Source organism: Bufo bufo, chromosome 2 (assembly GCF_905171765.1).
Source record: "Bufo bufo chromosome 2, aBufBuf1.1, whole genome shotgun sequence".
NCBI lineage: Eukaryota > Metazoa > Chordata > Amphibia > Anura > Bufonidae > Bufo > Bufo bufo.
This window is the reverse complement of record NC_053390.1, coordinates 839,540,550-839,559,009: the sequence shown is the minus strand read 5'-3', so window position 1 is coordinate 839,559,009 and position 18,460 is coordinate 839,540,550. Positions and strand designations below refer to the sequence as shown.

General features: G+C 50.9%; 1 protein-coding gene across 1 annotated transcript in view; it reads right to left on the bottom strand.

Annotated features, from left to right (window-relative positions):
- The window catches only part of TTC31 (tetratricopeptide repeat domain 31), a 40,341-nt gene that overhangs the window by 6,420 nt on the left and 15,461 nt on the right, over positions 1–18,460 (bottom strand). The window contains exons 2-6 of the mRNA XM_040419480.1: positions 8,690–8,865; positions 1,649–1,732; positions 749–808; positions 521–595; positions 258–455 (exon numbers count right to left, since the gene is read on the bottom strand). Of these exons, the coding sequence (XP_040275414.1) occupies positions 258–455; positions 521–595; positions 749–808; positions 1,649–1,732; positions 8,690–8,865 (593 nt within the window). The remainder of the gene's footprint in view (positions 1–257; positions 456–520; positions 596–748; positions 809–1,648; positions 1,733–8,689; positions 8,866–18,460) is intronic.

The window sequence follows — 18,460 nt, the reverse complement described above, 5'->3', positions numbered from 1 at the left end:
GAAGAGAGAGAGCGCGAGAGACAGGAGGAAGAGAAGAGAGAGAGAGCGCGAGAGACAGGAGGGAAGGAAGAGAAGAGAGAGTGCGAGAGACAGGAGGGAAGGAAGACAAGAGAGAGTGCGAGAGACAGGAGGGAGGGAAGGAAGAGAAGAGAGAGAGTGCGAGAGACAGGAGGGAAGGAAGAGAAGAGAGAGAGAGTGCGAGAGAAGAGTGCAAATATTGGAGGGAAAAGGCAGGAAGGAATGCTGGCGCTCCTTACATTCCTCTGTGCTGCTGGTGGACTCTCTGCCACCTTTTCTAGCTGTGGATCCATGCTCTCGCGCATGCCGTCCTGAGATTTGTTAGGTCCTCTTTCACGCAAGGTCTCTTTACTTCGTTCCCTCCTTTCTGGCTTTGGTTTGTTCTCCATCTTTTTTTGTGCCTGACGAACAAACGAGCTTCCGAGATCCAGATCGTCCTGATGAAGAGCCTGGGTCAGACAGAGCAGTGATCGCCGGCAGCAGCGGACATGCAGCCACTCACCTCATTCCCTAATTCACCGATATCATCTTGTCCCATGTCCTGAGTGACCGGGGCTCTCGGACCATCTACTGGAGCCTGATACAAACAATGGGGGGAGAGGTCAGACTGTGCTTCCCCTGCCCAGGATACCTGGACGCCCACCACATCCCCATTACACCTTCCCACTGGTACTGGAACCAGTACTGCCACAATGGCCGCCCCCTCCAGCTGATCAGAGCCGCCACTCACAAGGTTCTCCCCCGCTGGTTCCTCCTTCAGACGCTGCTGACGTTTACGATCTTTCTGTCTCTGAAAATAAATGTAAATCCAGAATAACAAAACCATTCAAACAAGTGACCGGGGGAGGCTACCGGAGACTAACAAGTGACCGGGGGAGGCTACCGGAGACTAACAAGTGACCGGGGGAGGCTACCGGAGACTAACAAGTGACCGGGGGAGGCTACCGGAGACTAACAAGTGACCGGGGGAGGCTACCGGAGACTAACAAGTGACCGGGGGAGGCTACCGGAGACTAACAAGTGACCGGGGGAGGCTACCGGAGACTAACAAGTGACCGGGGGAGGCTACCGGAGGGCAATAACAGAGAGAGGAGAAGAGACAGGAGGGTAATAACAGAGGGCAGAGAGAGGAGACAGAAGGGTAATAACAGAGGGCAGAGAGAGGAGAGGAGACAGAAGGGTAATAACAGAGGGCAGAGAGAGGAGAGGAGACAGGAGGGTAATAACAGAGGGCAGAGAGAGGAGAGGAGACAGGAGGGTAATAACAGAGGGCAGAGAGAGGAGAGGAGACAGGAGGGTAATAACAGAGGGCAGAGAGAGGAGACAGGAGGGTAATAACAGAGGGCAGAGAGAGGAGAGGAGACAGGAGGGTAATAACAGAGGGCAGAGAGAGGAGAGGAGACAGGAGGGTAATAACAGAGGGCAGAGAGGAGAGGAGACAGGAGGGTAATAACAGAGGGCAGAGAGAGGAGAGGAGACAGGAGGGTAATAACAGAGGGCAGAGAGAGGAGAGGAGACAGGAGGGTAATAACAGAGGGCAGAGAGAGGAGAGGAGACAGGAGGGTAATAACAGAGGGCAGAGAGAGGAGAGGAGAGATAAATTAGAGGGAAGTGACATTTCTCCACTCACCTTCTTTTTCAGCCTCTTCTTATCCGCTTTCTCCTTCTCTCTCTTTTCCTCCTCTAATAGTTCTTCAGCATTTCTATCTGCCTGCTGTATGGAGACCTCAGCTTAGGTTTTTTTTGGACAGTAACAGTCCCCCATCCTATCCCCACCATCATCCTGACCATAATCCCACCTGCTGAGTCCACTATCCCCACCATCATCCTCACCATAATCCCACCTGCTGAGTCCACTATCCCCACCATAATCCCACCTGCTGAGTCCACTATCCCCACCATCATCCTCACCATTATCCCACCTGCTGAGTCCACTATCCCCACCATAATCCCACCTGCTGAGTCCACTATCCCCACCATCATCCTCACCATAATCCCACCTGCTGAGTCCACTATCCCCACCATAATCCCACCTGCTGAGTCCACTATCCCCACCATCATCCTCACCATTATCCCACCTGCTGAGTCCACTATCCCCACCATAATCCCACCTGCTGAGTCCACTATCCCCACCATCATCCTCACCATAATCCCACCTGCTGAGTCCACTATCCCCACCATCATCCTCACCATTATCCCACCTGCTGAGTCCACTATCCCCACCATCATCCTCACCATAATCCCACCTGCTGAGTCCACTATCCCCACCATAATCCCATCTGCTGAGTCCACTATCCCCACCATCATCCTCACCATAATCCCACCTGCTGAGTCCACTATCCCCACCATCATCCTCACCATCATCCCACCTGCTGAGTCCACTATCCCCACCATCATCCATACCCATCAGCCACCGTATCCTGGATTTATTTTTATATTTTTTCTTCCCTTCACCTAAACGATTTCACTTTGTTTTTCAGTTGCTTTGTACAGTTTGAGTTGAAACACGTCGGGGGCAGAGAGTGAAACTATCTGTGTATTAACCAGCCGGGGACTGTGGAATAGTACTGAGCGAATAGGGAGCGCTAGTGGGGACTACAGTGCGAGCAAAATACAGCCCGAGAGGATTGCGGGATAAACCAGGAGCAGGCAAGGCAGCATTAAGTGGAGCCCCGCAGCCAGCACCACTGCTTAATATAGCTAGGTACAAGCAGCATTAAGTGGAGCCCCGCAGCCAGCACCACTGCTTAATATAGCCACGTACAAGCAGCATTAAGGGGAGCCCCGCAGCCAGCACCACTGCTTAATATAGCTAGGTACAAGCAGCATTAAGGGGAGCCCCGCAGCCAGCACCACTGCTTGATATAGCCACGTACAAGCAGCATTAAGTGGAGCCCCGCAGCCAGCACCACTGCTTAATATAGCCACGTACAAGCAGCATTAAGTGGAGCCCCGCAGCCAGCACCACTGCTTAATATAGCCACGTACAAGCAGCATTAAGTGGAGCCCCGCAGCCAGCACCACTGCTTAATATAGCTAGGTACAAGCAGCATTAAGTGGAGCCCCGCAGCCAGCACCACTGCTTAATATAGCCACGTACAAGCAGCATTAAGTGGAGCCCCGCAGCCAGCACCACTGCTTAATATAGCTAGGTACAAGCAGCATTAAGGGGAGCCCCGCAGCCAGCACCACTGCTTAATATAGCCACGTACAAGCAGCATTAAGTGGAGCCCCGCAGCCAGCACCACTGCTTAATATAGCCACGTACAAGCAGCATTAAGGGGAGCCCCGCAGCCAGCACCACTGCTTAATATAGCTAGGTACAAGCAGCATTAAGTGGAGCCCCGCAGCCAGCACCACTGCTTAATATAGCTAGGTACAAGCAGCATTAAGTGGAGCCCCGCAGCCAGCACCACTGCTTAATATAGCCACGTACAAGCAGCATTAAGTGGAGCCCCGCAGCCAGCACCACTGCTTAATATAGCCACGTACAAGCAGCATTAAGTGGAGCCCCGCAGCCAGCACCACTGCTTAATTTAGCCACGTACAAGCAGCATTAAGTGGAGCCCCGCAGCCAGCACCACTGCTTAATATAGCCAGGTACAAGCAGCATTAAGTGGAGCCCCGCAGCCAGCACCACTGCTTAATATAGCTAGGTACAAGCAGCATTAAGTGGAGCCCCGCAGCCAGCACCACTGCTTAATATAGCCACGTACAAGCAGCATTAAGTGGAGCCCCGCAGCCAGCACCACTGCTTAATATAGCCACGTACAAGCAGCATTAAGTGGAGCCCCGCAGCCAGCACCACTGCTTAATTTAGCCACGTACAAGCAGCATTAAGTGGAGCCCCGCAGCCAGCACCACTGCTTAATATAGCTAGGTACAAGCAGCATTAAGTGGAGCCCCGCAGCCAGCACCACTGCTTAATATAGCTAGGTACAAGCAGCATTAAGTGGAGCCACGCAGCCAGCACCACTGCTTAATATAGCCACGTACAAGCAGCATTAAGGGGAGCCCCGCAGCCAGCACCACTGCTTAATATAGCCACGTACAAGCAGCATTAAGTGGAGCCCCGCAGCCAGCACCACTGCTTAATATAGCCACGTACAAGCAGCATTAAGTGGAGCCCCGCAGCCAGCACCACTGCTTAATATAGCCATGTACAAGCAGCATTAAGTGGAGCCCCGCAGCCAGCACCACTGCTTAATATAGCTAGGTACAAGCAGCATTAAGTGGAGCCCCGCAGCCAGCACCACTGCTTAATATAGCTAGGTACAAGCAGCATTAAGTGGAGCCCCGCAGCCAGCACCACTGCTTAATATAGCCACGTACAAGCAGCATTAAGGGGAGCCCCGCAGCCAGCACCACTGCTTAATATAGCTACGTACAAGCAGCATTAAGGGGAGCCCCGCAGCCAGCACCACTGCTTAATATAGCTACGTACAAGCAGCATTAAGGGGAGCCCCGCAGCCAGCACCACTGCTCAATATAGCCACGTACAAGCAGCATTAAGGGGAGCCCCGCAGCCAGCACCACTGCTTAATATAGCCAGGTACAAGCAGCATTAAGGGGAGCCCCGCAGCCAGCACCACTGCTTAATATAGCCACGTACAAGCAGCATTAAGTGGAGCCCCGCAGCCAGCACCACTGCTTAATATAGCCACGTACAAGCAGCATTAAGTGGAGCCCCGCAGCCAGCACCACTGCTTAATATAGCCACGTACAAGCAGCATTAAGGGGAGCCCCGCAGCCAGCACCACTGCTTAATATAGCCACGTACAAGCAGCATTAAGTGGAGCCCCGCAGCCAGCACCACTGCTTAATATAGCTACGTACAAGCAGCATTAAGGGGAGCCCCGCAGCCAGCACCACTGCTTAATATAGCCACGTACAAGCAGCATTAAGGGGAGCCCCGCAGCCAGCACCACTGCTTAATATAGCTAGGTACAAGCAGCATTAAGGGGAGCCCCGCAGCCAGCACCACTGCTTAATATAGCCACGTACAAGCAGCATTAAGTGGAGCCCCGCAGCCAGCACCACTGCTTAATATAGCTACGTACAAGCAGCATTAAGGGGAGCCCCGCAGCCAGCACCACTGCTTAATATAGCAACGTACAAGCAGCATTAAGGGGAGCCCCGCAGCCAGCACCACTGCTTAATATAGCCACGTACAAGCAGCATTAAGTGGAGCCCCGCAGCCAGCACCACTGCTTAATATAGCCACGTACAAGCAGCATTAAGTGGAGCCCCGCAGCCAGCACCACTGCTTAATATAGCTAGGTACAAGCAGCATTAAGGGGAGCCCCGCAGCCAGCACCATAGCTAGGTACAAGCAGCATTAAGTGGAGCCCCGCAGCCAGCACCATAGCTAGGTACAAGCAGCATTAAGTGGAGCCCCGCAGCCAGCACCATAGCTAGGTACAAGCAGCATTAAGTGGAGCCCCGCAGCCAGCACCATAGCTAGGTACAAGCAGCATTAAGTGGAGCCCCGCAGCCAGCACCATAGCTAGGTACAAGCAGCATTAAGGGGAGCCCCGCAGCCAGCACCATAGCTAGGTACAAGCAGCATTGCAGACACAGCTGATCATTTTAAAGTGTCAGTTCTAGGTAGTAATTTTTAGACCAGTAATAAACGTTACATTTTATACATAAAGATTAGTAACATATAAACCCAGAGACGACTTCTGGTCCTAGTGACCAATGGTGAATGAGCGGACAGTTTACAGGTCACATCAAAAGGTGGGAAAAGTGCGGAAATTATTCATCTTTGACTTGTTTTTTTACATCACAGAAACCGGGCATTTTAACAGGGGCGTGTAGACTTTATATATAGAGGACACATACAGGGGCGTGTAGACTTTATATATAGAGGACACATACAGGGGCGTGTAGACTTTATATATCCACTGTATATAGAGGACACATACAGGGGCGTGTAGACTTTATATATAGAGGACACATACAGGGGCGTGTAGACTTTATATATAGAGGACACATACAGGGGCGTGTAGACTTTATATATAGAGGACACATACAGGGGCGTGTAGACTTTATATATCCACTGTATATATAGAGGACACATACAGGGGCGTGTAGACTTTATATATCCACTGTATATAGAGGACACATACAGGGGCGTGTAGACTTTATATATAGAGGACACATACAGGGGCGTGTAGACTTTATATATCCACTGTATATAGAGGACACATACAGGGGCGTGTAGACTTTATATATCCACTGTATATAGAGGACACATACAGGGGCGTGTAGACTTTATATATCCACTGTATATAGAGGACACATACAGGGGCGTGTAGACTTTATATATCCACTGTATATAGAGGACACATACAGGGGCGTGTAGACTTTATATATCCACTGTACATACTACAGCTGGTACTAGTGGTACTATGGCTGATACTATATATGTACTATGTCTGGTACTATGTATACACTATAGCTGCAAGCCTCCCAGCCTGCCCTCCCCATCATCAGCCCATCTCCTCCCCACCACCACCCTAACATAACCGTCCCCCACCCTATCCGCTCCACCGTCACCCTGACATAACCGTCCCCCACCCTATCCGCTCCACCGTCCCCCTGACATAACCGTCCCCCACCCTATCCTCCCCACCGTCACCCTGACATAAACGCCCCCCACCCTATCCTCCCCACCGTCACCCTGACATAACCGCCCCCCACCCTATCCTCCCCACCGTCACCCTGACATAACCGCCCCCCACCCTATCCTCCCCACCGTCACCCTGACATAACCGCTCCCCACCCTCACCCTGACATAACCGCTCCCCACCCTCACCCTGACATAACCGTCCCCCACCGTGTCCTCTCACCGTCACCCTGACATAACCGTCCCCCACCCTTTCCGCTCCACCGTCCCCCTCCCTATCCTCCCCACCGTCACCCTGACATAACCGTCCCCCACCCTATCCTCCCCACCGTCACCCTGACATAACCGCCCCCCACCCTATCCTCCCCACCGTCACCCTGACATAACCGCCCCCCACCCTATCCTCCCCACCCTATCCTCCCTACCGTCACCCTGACATAACCGCTCCCCACCCTCACCCTGACATAACCGCTCCCCACCCTCACCCTGACATAACCGCTCCCCCACCGTATCCTCTCACCGCCACCCTGACATAACCGTCCCCCACCCTTTCCGCTCCACCGTCCCCCTGACATAACCGTCCCCCACCCTATCCTCCCCACCGTCACCCTGACATAACCGTCCCCCACCCTATCCTCCCCACCGTCACCCTGACATAACCGCCCCCCACCCTCACAAAACCGTCCCCCACCCTTTCCGCTCCACCGTCCCCCTGACATAACCGTCCCCCACCCTATCCTCCCCACCGTCACCCTGACATAACCGTCCCCCACCCTATCCTCCCCACCCTGACATAACCGCCCCCCACCCTATCCTCCCCACCCTCACATAACCGCCCCCCACCCTATCCTCCCCACCGTCACCCTGACATAACCGCCCCCCACCCTATCCTCCCCACCGTCACCCTGACATAACCGCCCCCCACCCTATCCTCCCCACCGTCACCCTGACATAACCGTCCCCCACCGTATCCGCTCCACCGTCCCCCTGACATAACCGTCCCCCACCCTATCCTCCCCACCGTCACCCTGACATAACCGCCCCCCACCCTATCCTCCCCACCCTATCCTCCCCACCGTCACCTTGACATAACCGCTCCCCACCCTCACCCTGACATAACCGCTCCCCACCCTCACCCTGACATAACCGCCCCCCACCGTATCCTCTCACCGCCACCCTGACATAACCGTCCCCCACCCTATCCTCCCCACCCTCACCCTGACATAACCGTCCCCCACCGTATCCTCTCACCGTCGCCCTGACATAACCGTCCCCCACCCTATCCTCCCCACCGTCACCCTGACATAACCGCCCCCCACCCTCACATAACCGTCCCCCACCCTTTCCGCTCCACCGTCCCCCTGACATAACCGTCCCCCACCCTATCCTCCCCACCGTCACCCTGACATAACCGTCCCCCACCCTATCCTCCCCACCCTGACATAACCGCCCCCCACCCTATCCTCCCCACCCTCACATAATATACCGCCCCCCACCCTATCCTCCCCACCGTCACCCTGACATAACCGCCCCCCACCCTATCCTCCCCACCGTCACCCTGACATAACTGCCCCCCACCCTATCCTCCCCACCGTCACCCTGACATAACCGCCCCCCACCCTATCCTCCCCACCGTCACCCTGACATAACCGCCCCCCACCCTATCCTCCCCACCGTCACCCTGACATAACCGTCCCCCACCCTGTCCTCCCCACCGTCACCCTGACATAACCGCCCCCCACCCTATCCTCCCCACCCTGACATAACCGCCCCCCACCCTATCCTCCCCACCCTCACCCTGACATAACCGTCCCCCACCCTATCCTCCCCACCCTCACCCTGACATAACCGTCCCCCACCCTATCCTCCCCACCCTCACCCTGACATAACCGTCCCCCACCCTATCCTCCCTACCCTCACCCTGACATAACCGTCCCCCACCCTATCCTCTCATCTCCTCTCCACTATCACACTAATTCCACGATGCCTATGCAGTACCTCCGCAGCCTCCCCTGCGCCTCCCCCGTGCACCCCTCTCACCTCTTTTGTTATACAAGTCGGGATAGGTGGAAAATCCTTAGAGTAAAGGAAGGAAGGGCGGAAGCCACAATACGTCCCCCGAGTAGGCAGACCATCCCAAAATCTATAGTCTTCAACATCATCATCATCATCATCGTTATAATAATAATATTCATCAGGAGAACTGTCATCCGAGTCTACGGAAAGAAAAACAGGTCAGAGAAGGCCCCACCCACCAGAGGGCGAGGACACAGCAAGCGTGTCCTGTAGAATACATACAACATGTGATACATCACGGAGCTGACATGTCCTGTAGAATACATACATACAACATGTGATACATCACGGAGCTGACATGTCCTGTAGAATACATACATACAACATGTGATACATCACGGAGCTGACATGTCCTGTAGAATACATACATACAACATGTGATACATCACGGAGCTGACGTGTCCTGTAGAATACATACATACAACATGTGATACATCACGGAGCTGACATGTACAGTAGTATAGAATACATACATACTACATGTGATACATCACGGAGCTGACGTGTCCTGTAGAATACATACATACATGTGATACATCACGGAGCTGACGTGTCCTGTAGAATACATACATACAACATGTGATACATCACGGAGCTGACGTGTCCTGTAGAATACATACATACAACATGTGATACATCACGGAGCTGACATGTTCTGTAGTATAGAATACATACAACATGTGATACATCACGGAGCTGACGTGTCCTGTAGAAGGCAAGGGAATGAAAGGTGGGTGCGTCCCAGGTCAGGGATACCCAATAATGGGGGCACCCGGTGATATGATCTATTAACCAGTAAAAGGTCTTGGAGAATTATAATTGGATCTAGATATATTATAATTCTGTAAAGGTAACTGCTGCCAATACAAGCAGTATGTGGAGACCACCGACTCCACCAGGGGCCCCCGCAGACCTCCCTCGCCTGGGTCCCTCCACAGCAGGGGTCTTCTGGTTGGTTCCTTTATTGGTAAGAGCAGGCCAGGTGCTCAAGGCGTTTCGGGGTCTTAGTGGTCCCCCTTCATCAGGAGCATTCAGTATGTGGAGACCAGCATGGTGTATACAGGGAGGGGGCGGGAAAACCTCTGTGTCCAAATACATCACTTCCCGTGTACAGGAAGTGGCGCCTTCCACAGTCCTCCTCCGTGTACACTGCTGCTGAGCGGGGGAAGAGGATGAACACGTACAGGGAACCTATCTGGGTCCAAGCAGGGGGGGATGGTACCGGTCAGGGGATCGCGGCGAGGGCGCACGTGATGTCACTGCCGGGTGGGTCTGGAGGAACGCAGCCAGATCCCATATGCCAGGAGGATAGAAAAAGAAGAAATATGGACAAATGAGAGAAAAAATGGGACAGGGGCAAAAGCAGTGTCCTTATTGTGAGTGAAGAAAAGTAATGACAGAAGATTGGGGCGTAGAAAGGAGAAAACAGAGAGAGTACTGACCGTGACATCATCAATGGTACCTGAGATCCAAGATGGGGTAAGAGCTCCCAATGTGCGGACCCCCCTGAAGAGTCTGTAGATTATAAGAAGTCCATAATAATACATGACTATAGAATGCGTGACAAGTAGGAGTGATGTGCGACTCCTCGGGGTCCGTCTATATGCTACATGGACTGCATTGAGTAACGTCTTATCTTGTACATATATGTATGGGGGGGGGGGGGGGCTGTGAAAAGTAAGAAGTAGAGGGGATAGGGAAAAGAAAACGAGATATATATAAAGCAATATATGTAACAGAGACCCTCGGAAAAAGAATGTGACCATTAAAAACAATATTAACTGCAGTCTCAATAACTGTCGCTCTACTAGAAGGTTAACAAAACCAAAGTATCTTAAACTGCAAGATCACGGATAAAAAACGCACAGATTTCCATTATTAAAATGGGGGGGGGGGGGGGAGGGGGGGGTATAAACGGTATATGATAGGGATATATATCAGGACTAATGGGTTAGTAATGGTTTCACATCTCAGATGGAGAACGTAATAGGTCAACAATCTCACCGTGCGCGTATGGAAAAAAAAAAAAAGGTAAGAAATACATTCTGGACTTAAAAAACGAAGTATAAAATCGGGAGAGGACTAATAGTTCCCATATTCCAGAGATTCGTTCAATCTGAAAGGAGATAATGTGTGGAGTAGATGAATCCAATACATGTCCTTCCTGGTAAGAGAACGGCCCCCATCCTAGAGAAGTCGCTGCAAGGAGAGAGGAGCCCCTGGAAGGAGAGAGGAGCCCCTGGAAGGAGAGAGGAGCCGCTGCAAGGAGAGAGGAGCCGCTGCAAGGAGAGAGGAGCCGCTGCAAGGAGAGAGGAGCCCCTGCAAGGAGAGAGGAGCCCCTGCAAGGAGAGAGGAGCCCCTGCAAGGAGAGAGGAGCCCCTGCAAGGAGAGAGGAGCCCCTGCAAGGAGAGAGGAGCCCCTGCAAGGAGAGAGGAGCCGCTGGAAGGAGAGAGGAGCCCCTGCAAGGAGAGAGGAGCCCCTGGAAGGAGAGAGGAGCCCGTGGAAGGAGAGAGGAGCCCGTGGAAGGAGAGAGGAGCCCGTGGAAGGAGAGAGGAGCCCGTGGAAGGAGAGAGGAGCCCCTGGAAGGAGAGAGGAGCCGCTGCAAGGAGAGAGGAGCCCCTGGAAGGAGAGAGGAGCCCCTGGAAGGAGAGAGGAGCCCCTGGAAGGAGAGAGGAGCCCCTGGAAGGAGAGAGGAGCCCCTGGAAGGAGAGAGGAGCCCCTGCAAGGAGAGAGGAGCCCCTGGAAGGAGAGAGGAGCCGCTGCAAGGAGAGAGGAGCCGCTGCAAGGAGAGAGGAGCCGCTGCAAGGAGAGAGGAGCCGCTGGAAGGAGAGAGGAGCCGCTGGAAGGAGAGAGGAGCCGCTGGAAGGAGAGAGGAGCCGCTGGAAGGAGAGAGGAGCCGCTGCAAGGAGAGAGGAGCCGCTGGAAGGAGAGAGGAGCCGCTGGAAGGAGAGAGGAGCCGCTGGAAGGAGAGAGGAGCCGCTGGAAGGAGAGAGGAGTCGCCTTTGAGGAGTTCTGAGAAATGTCTTGGAACACCAGGGGATGGTCCTTCATTCTCTCCCTGAGAGTCTGCGTGCTTCTTCCCACACCCTGGATTTACAGGGGAATTCTAACCGGTATACCAGCTTTTTGGTTCGCGTGTATTAATGTACATCTCTCCTTGGAGCCTGGGATTCTTCTGTCTTTTTGGTCATCGGTGATCATGACGCAGCAATTACACCTTTTTTATGTTGCATCTAAAAGCCCCTTTTTTGTCTTCATTAACATTATATAAGGGAAAGAGTCGGCTGCTGTTATTAAATTGGGGCAAGAGGGTGCGATGATATTTTTGAGGGTTTGGGCCCTCCTAAAGGTGATGTGTGGGGCAGGGGGTAACATGTGCTTTAGAATGGGGTCTTTTAGCAAGACTCCCCAATGTTCAGTAAGTACCTTTCTGATCATCACATCTTTAGTATTGTGCCGAGTTATCATATTGGGTTGGGGGTCTTTCATAGTATCTATTTTGATCGCTTTCGGTTTTAATGCCTCCTTTTGATTTATTTTTATGGTTCTTTTTATAGATTCATTGATGAGTGTTTTTGGGAACCCTTTTACTTTAAACAATACCATTTATATACCCCCCCCCCCCCCCCCCCATTTTAATAATGGAAATCTGTGCGTTTTTTTATACATGATCTTGCAGTTTAAGATACTTTGTTTTTTTTTAACCTTCTAGTAGAGCGACATTTATTGTTTATTTATGTTTACGACAGTTATTGAGACTGCAGTTAATATTGTTTTTAATGGTCACATTCTGTCACGGCTGTATGTGAGCAACTAGAGCATACACAGTAAAAAGAGCTACTGACCGGACCCAAACTAGGGAGGATAAAGGGTGACCCCTGTCAGACCCTCAAAGCTCTCCCTATGCTGCTAAAGCACATGCCCGGATCCAAATGGTGGAACGGGGCATGCCCACGTACCTAAGACTGATGACCACTGTAACCCCTACAATAGTGGAAGGGGCACGGCCACCGGTGCCCTGCTCAGTATATGGAGGGAACCGTGGCCGCCTCAGATCCAGTCAGAAAATAAACAGGTACACAACAATGTCTGTACACTTAGCTGAAGGGGCTGCAGCCGCAGAGAAGACGGATCCAAAGACAGCTGGCAATATCCGGAGTGCTTGCTGCAGCAGAACACAGGTCCAGTGAAATGAAAGCTAACAAGTGAAGATACTCAAGCAAGAGCTACAACTCAAATGAGAAATATAATCCACAGCCTAGAAAGGAGGAGGGGGAATATAAAGGGAGGGAAATCAAACGCAGGAGGAACAGCTGGGAGGACTCCTCCAAGCTCTAGTAGTGACATCATCACAGGGGTGGAGAAACAGAGCTGTGAGAACGTCTCAAAACTCTGGTAGTGACACATTCTTTTTCCAAGGATCTCTTTTACTTATATTGCTATATATATATATATATATATATATATATATATATATATATATATATATATATATATATATATATATACACAGTACAGACCAAAAGTTTGGACACACCTTCTCATTCAAAGAGTTTTCTTTATTTTCATGACTATGAAGGCATCAAAACTATGAATTAACACATGTGGAATTATATACATAACAAACAAGTGTGAAACAACTGAAAATATGTCATATTCTAGGTTCTTCAAAGTAGCCACCTTTTGCTTTGATTACTGCTTTGCACACTCTTGGCATTCTCTTGATGAGCTCCAAGAGGTAGTCCCCTGAAATGGTCTTCCAACAGTCTTGAAGGAGTTCCCAGAGATGCTTAGCACTTGTTGGCCCTTTTGCCTTCACTCTGCGGTCCAGCTCACCCCAAACCATCTCGATTGGGTTCAGGTCCGGTGACTGTGGAGGCCAGGTCATCTGGCGCAGCATCCCATCACTCTCCTTCATGGTCAAATAGCCCTTACTTTCAAAGTTTTCCCAATTTTTCGGCTGACTGACCTTCATTTCTTAAAGTAATGATGGCCACTCGTTTTTCTTTACTTAGCTGCTTTTTTCTTGCCATAATACAAATTCTAACAGTCTATTCAGTAGGACTATCAGCTGTGTATCCACCTGACTTCTCCTCAACGCCACTGATGGTCCCAACCCCATTTATAAGGCAAGAAATCCCACTTATTAAACCTGACCGGGCACACCTGTGAAGTGAAAACCATTTCAGGGGACTACCTCTTGAAGCTCATCAAGAGAATGCCAAGAGTGTGCAAAGCAGTAATCAAAGCAAAAGGCGGCTACTTTGAAGAACCTAGAATTTGACATATTTTCAGTTGTTTCACACTTGTTTGTTATGTATATAATTCCACATGTGTTAATTCATAGTTTTGATGCCTTCATAGTCATGAAAATAAAGAAAACTCTTTGAATGAGAAGGTGTGTCCAAACTTTTGGTCTGCACTGTACATCTCGTTTTCTTTTCCCTATCCCCTCTACTTCTTAGGCTACTTTCACACTTGCGTTCGGGGCTCCGCTAGTGACTTCCGTTCAAAGGCTCTCACAAGCGGCCCCGAACGGATCCGTACTGCCCCAATGCATTCTGAGTGGATAAGGATCCGCTCAGCAGGCGGACACCCGAATGCAGCTTGCAGCGTTTTGATGTCCGCCTGGCCGTGCGGATCCGTTCAGACTTACAATGGAAGTCAATGGGGACGGATCCGTCTGTCCTGGCTCCGCTTTGACACGGATTTGTTAGAAACCGTTCACGTCTCTGCGCATGCCCAGTAACTTCCTGTCCCTCCCCCTCATCGTCGGCCATTTTGGATTATCGACTTTGTGAGACTGGTAAGTATGAAGTTTTGTCTGTTTGTCTATCTTTCTTTTTTTACTATCTATCTATCTCTCTATTTCTAGGGTGGGGGGGCTGCTGGCACTTGGGAAGGGGTGTGTGTGTGGAACAGTGGGAGCCGCTGGCACTGGTGGTGTGGGCTGCCTTTATGGGGGGCTTCTGGCACTGGGGAGGGGGGGGGCCTGTGTGGCTGGAACTGGGGGGGGGGGGGGGTCTGCTGGCAATGGTATGATGTTTGTGGCTGAAGCTGTGGTTGCTGCTGGCACTGCGGGGGTGTTTGTGGCTAGAACTGTGCGGTGCTTCTGGCATTGCGGGGGTGTTTGTGGCTGGAACTGCGCGGTGCTTCCGACATTGCGGGGGTGTTTGTGGCTGGAACTGTGGGGTGCTTCTGACATTGCGGGGGTGTTTGTGGCTGGAACTGCGCGGTGCTTCCGACATTGCGGGGGTGTTTGTGGCTAGAACTGTGCGGTGCTTCTGACATTGCGGGGGTGTTTGTGGCTGGAACTGCGCGGTGCTTCCGACATTGCGGGGGTGTTTGTGGCTGGAACTGTGCGGTGCTTCTGACATTGCGGGGGTGTTTGTGGCTGGAACTGCGCGGTGCTTCTGACATTGCGGGGGTGTTTGTGGCTGGAACTGTGCGGTGCTTCTGACATTGCGGGGGTGTTTGTGGCTGGAACTGCGCGGTGCTTCCGACATTGCGGGGGTGTTTGTGGCTGGAACTGTGCGGTGCTTCTGACATTGCGGGGGTGTTTGTGGCTGGAACTGCGCGGTGCTTCTGACATTGCGGGGGTGTTTGTGGCTGGAACTGTGGGGGCTGCTGGCATTGCGGGGGTGTTTGTGGCTGGAACTGCGCGGTGCTTCTGACATTGCGGGGGTGTTTGTGGCTGGAACTGTGCGGTGCTTCTGACATTGCGGGGGTGTTTGTGGCTGGAACTGCGCGGTGCTTCCGACATTGCGGGGGTGTTTGTGGCTGGAACTGTGCGGTGCTTCTGACATTGCGGGGGTGTTTGTGGCTGGAACTGCGCGGTGCTTCTGACATTGCGGGGGTGTTTGTGGCTGGAACTGTGGGGGCTGCTGGCATTGCGGGGGTGTTTGTGGCTGGAACTGCGCGGTGCTTCCGACATTGCGGGGGTGTTTGTGGCTGGAACTGTGCGGTGCTTCTGACATTGCGGCAGTGTTTGTGGCTGGAACTGTGCGGTGCTTCTGACATTGCGGGGGTGTTTGTGGCTGGAACTGTGCGGTGCTTCTGACATTGCGGCAGTGTTTGTGGCTGGAACTGCGCGGTGCTTCTGACATTGCGGCGGTGTTTGTGGCTGGAACTGTGCGGTGCTTCTGACATTGCGGGGGTGTTTGTGGCTGGAACTGTGCGGTGCTTCTGACATTGCGGCGGTGTTTGTGGCTGGAACTGTGCGGTGCTTCTGACATTGCGGCAGTGTTTGTGGCTGGAACTGTGCGGTGGTTCTGACATTGCGGCAGTGTTTGTGGCTGGAACTGTGCGGTGCTTCTGACATTGCGGGGGTGTTTGTGGCTGGAACTGTGCGGTGCTTCTGACATTGCGGCAGTGTTTGTGGCTGGAACTGTGCGGTGCTTCTGACATTGCGGGGGTGTTTGTGGCTGGAACTGTGGGGGCTGCTGGCATTGGGGGGGCTGAGGGCACTGTGGGAAGGTTGTTTGGAACTGGGGGCCTGATGTCATTGTGGGGGGCTGCTAGCACTATGCGGGGCTGCTGTCTCTGGGGGTGTTTATGGCAGTTGGGGGGGGGGGAAATCATGGCTCCTGTCGGATTCATTTTTTTAATCATTTTATTATTAGGGTCGTTCCCAAAAAACGAGAAAAAAAAATTAAAAATATCTGCGGTGGGCAAGCCCAGATCTGTATTTAAAAAGTAAGTATTGAAAAAAATAAATTGTTGATATATGAGGAAATGCTCTACGTTATCTGCATTTTGTCTGGTATTCTGTTGCGTACAGAGGTCATCAAAGAAGACAACCATAGACTGGAGTGACCCACCCAGAAGGCGCCGCCGCCGCCGTATTCAGTGGCCGGTAAGTATAAAATCAACACTTGGAGTTTTTACGGTTTGATTCGTTGCATTAATCAGTATGTGCTCTTATTATAGATTTCTTCATCATCTGCCGAATCGCCAGCGTCCAGGGGAGGTGGACCAAGCCCGGACCGGGGCGGTCAAGAAGTAAGTGTATAGATATAGAGATCTTAATTTTTTTATTTTATTTAAGTACAGTATTCTAAAAAATACAATAATTTGTTTTTAGCAATCTGCACCTAGAGCCGCCAGCGAGGATCCCCCAGTCGCCTCCAGAGTCCGCGGGAATGAGCGTGGCGGTCGTAGACGTGTAAGTATTCAATTAAGTCGTTTTAATTAGCATTTTGTATTAGGATTTACATTAAATTTTGTATTTCCTTTTTTTCAGGGTTCCGTAGGCTCCACCAGGGAAGATGAGGAGTTCGGGGTTCATAGCATAGATAACCTGCTCCTCATCCGACTGGTGGAGGCGCGTCCAGCATTATGGGACCACTCCGACCGCCACCACGCCGATCACCGTCGTACCCAGCGGCTCTGGAGGGACATCTGTGCGGAAGTTTTTGAGACCTGGGGGGATCTCGATGCGGCGGCTCAGGAGAAATATGGTAAGTAAAACAATATGTATTTTAACCCCTTAAGGACCGGGCTCATTTTCACCTTAAGGACCAGGCCATTTTTTGGAAATCTGACCAGTGTCACTTTAAGTGCTAATAACTTTAAAACGCTTTGACTTATCCAGGCCATTCTGAGATTGTTTTTTCGTCACATATTGTACTTCATGACACTGGTAAAATGAAGTCAAAAAAATTATTTTTTTTGCACAAAAAAAATACTTAATTTACCAAAAAATTTGAAAAATTTGCAAATTTCAAAGTTTCAGTTTCTCTACTTCTGTAATACATAGTAATACCCCAAAAAATTGTGATGACTTTACATTCCCCATATGTCTACTTCATGTGTGAATTGTTTTGGGAATGATATTTTATTTTTTGGGGATGTTATAAGGCTTAGAAGTTTAGAAGCAAATCTTGAAATTTTTCAGAAATTTACAAAAACTAAATTTTTAGGGACCAGTTCAGGTCTGAAGTCGATTTGCGAGGCTTACATAATAGAAACCACCCAAAAATGACCCCATCTAAGAAACTACACCCCTCAAGGTATTCAAAACTGATTTTGCATACATTATTAACCCTTTAGGTGTTGCACAAGAGTTATTGGCAAATGGGGAGGAAATTTGAGAATTTAATTTTTTTGTCTAATTTTTCATTTTAACCCATTTTTTTCCACTAACAAAGCAAGGGTTAACAGCCAAACAAGACTGTATCTTTATTGCCCTGACTCTGCCGTTTACAGAAACACCCAATATGTGGCCGTAAACTACTGTACGGCCACACAGCGGGGCGTAGAGTGAAAGGTGCGCCGTATGGTTTTTGGAAGGCTGATTTTTATGGACTGGTTTTTTGACACCATGTCCCATTTGAAGCCCCCCTGATGCACCCCTAGAGGAGAAACTCCATAAAAGTGACCCCATCTAAGAAACTACACCCCTCAAGGTATTCAAAACTGATTTTACAAACGTTGTTAACCCTTTAGGTGTTGCACAAGATTTAATGGAAAATAGAGACACAATTTCAAAATTTCAAATTTTTGGCAGATTTTCCATTTTAATATTTTTTTTTCCAGTTACAAAGCAAGGGTTAACAGCCAAACAAAACTCATTATTTATGGCCCTGATTCTGTAGTTTACAGAAACACCCCATATGTGGTCGTAAACTGCTGTACGGGCACACGGCAGGGCGCAGAAGGAAAGGAATGCCATACGGTTTTTAGAAGGCAGATTTTGCTGGACTGGTTTTTTTGACACCATGTCCTATTTGAAGC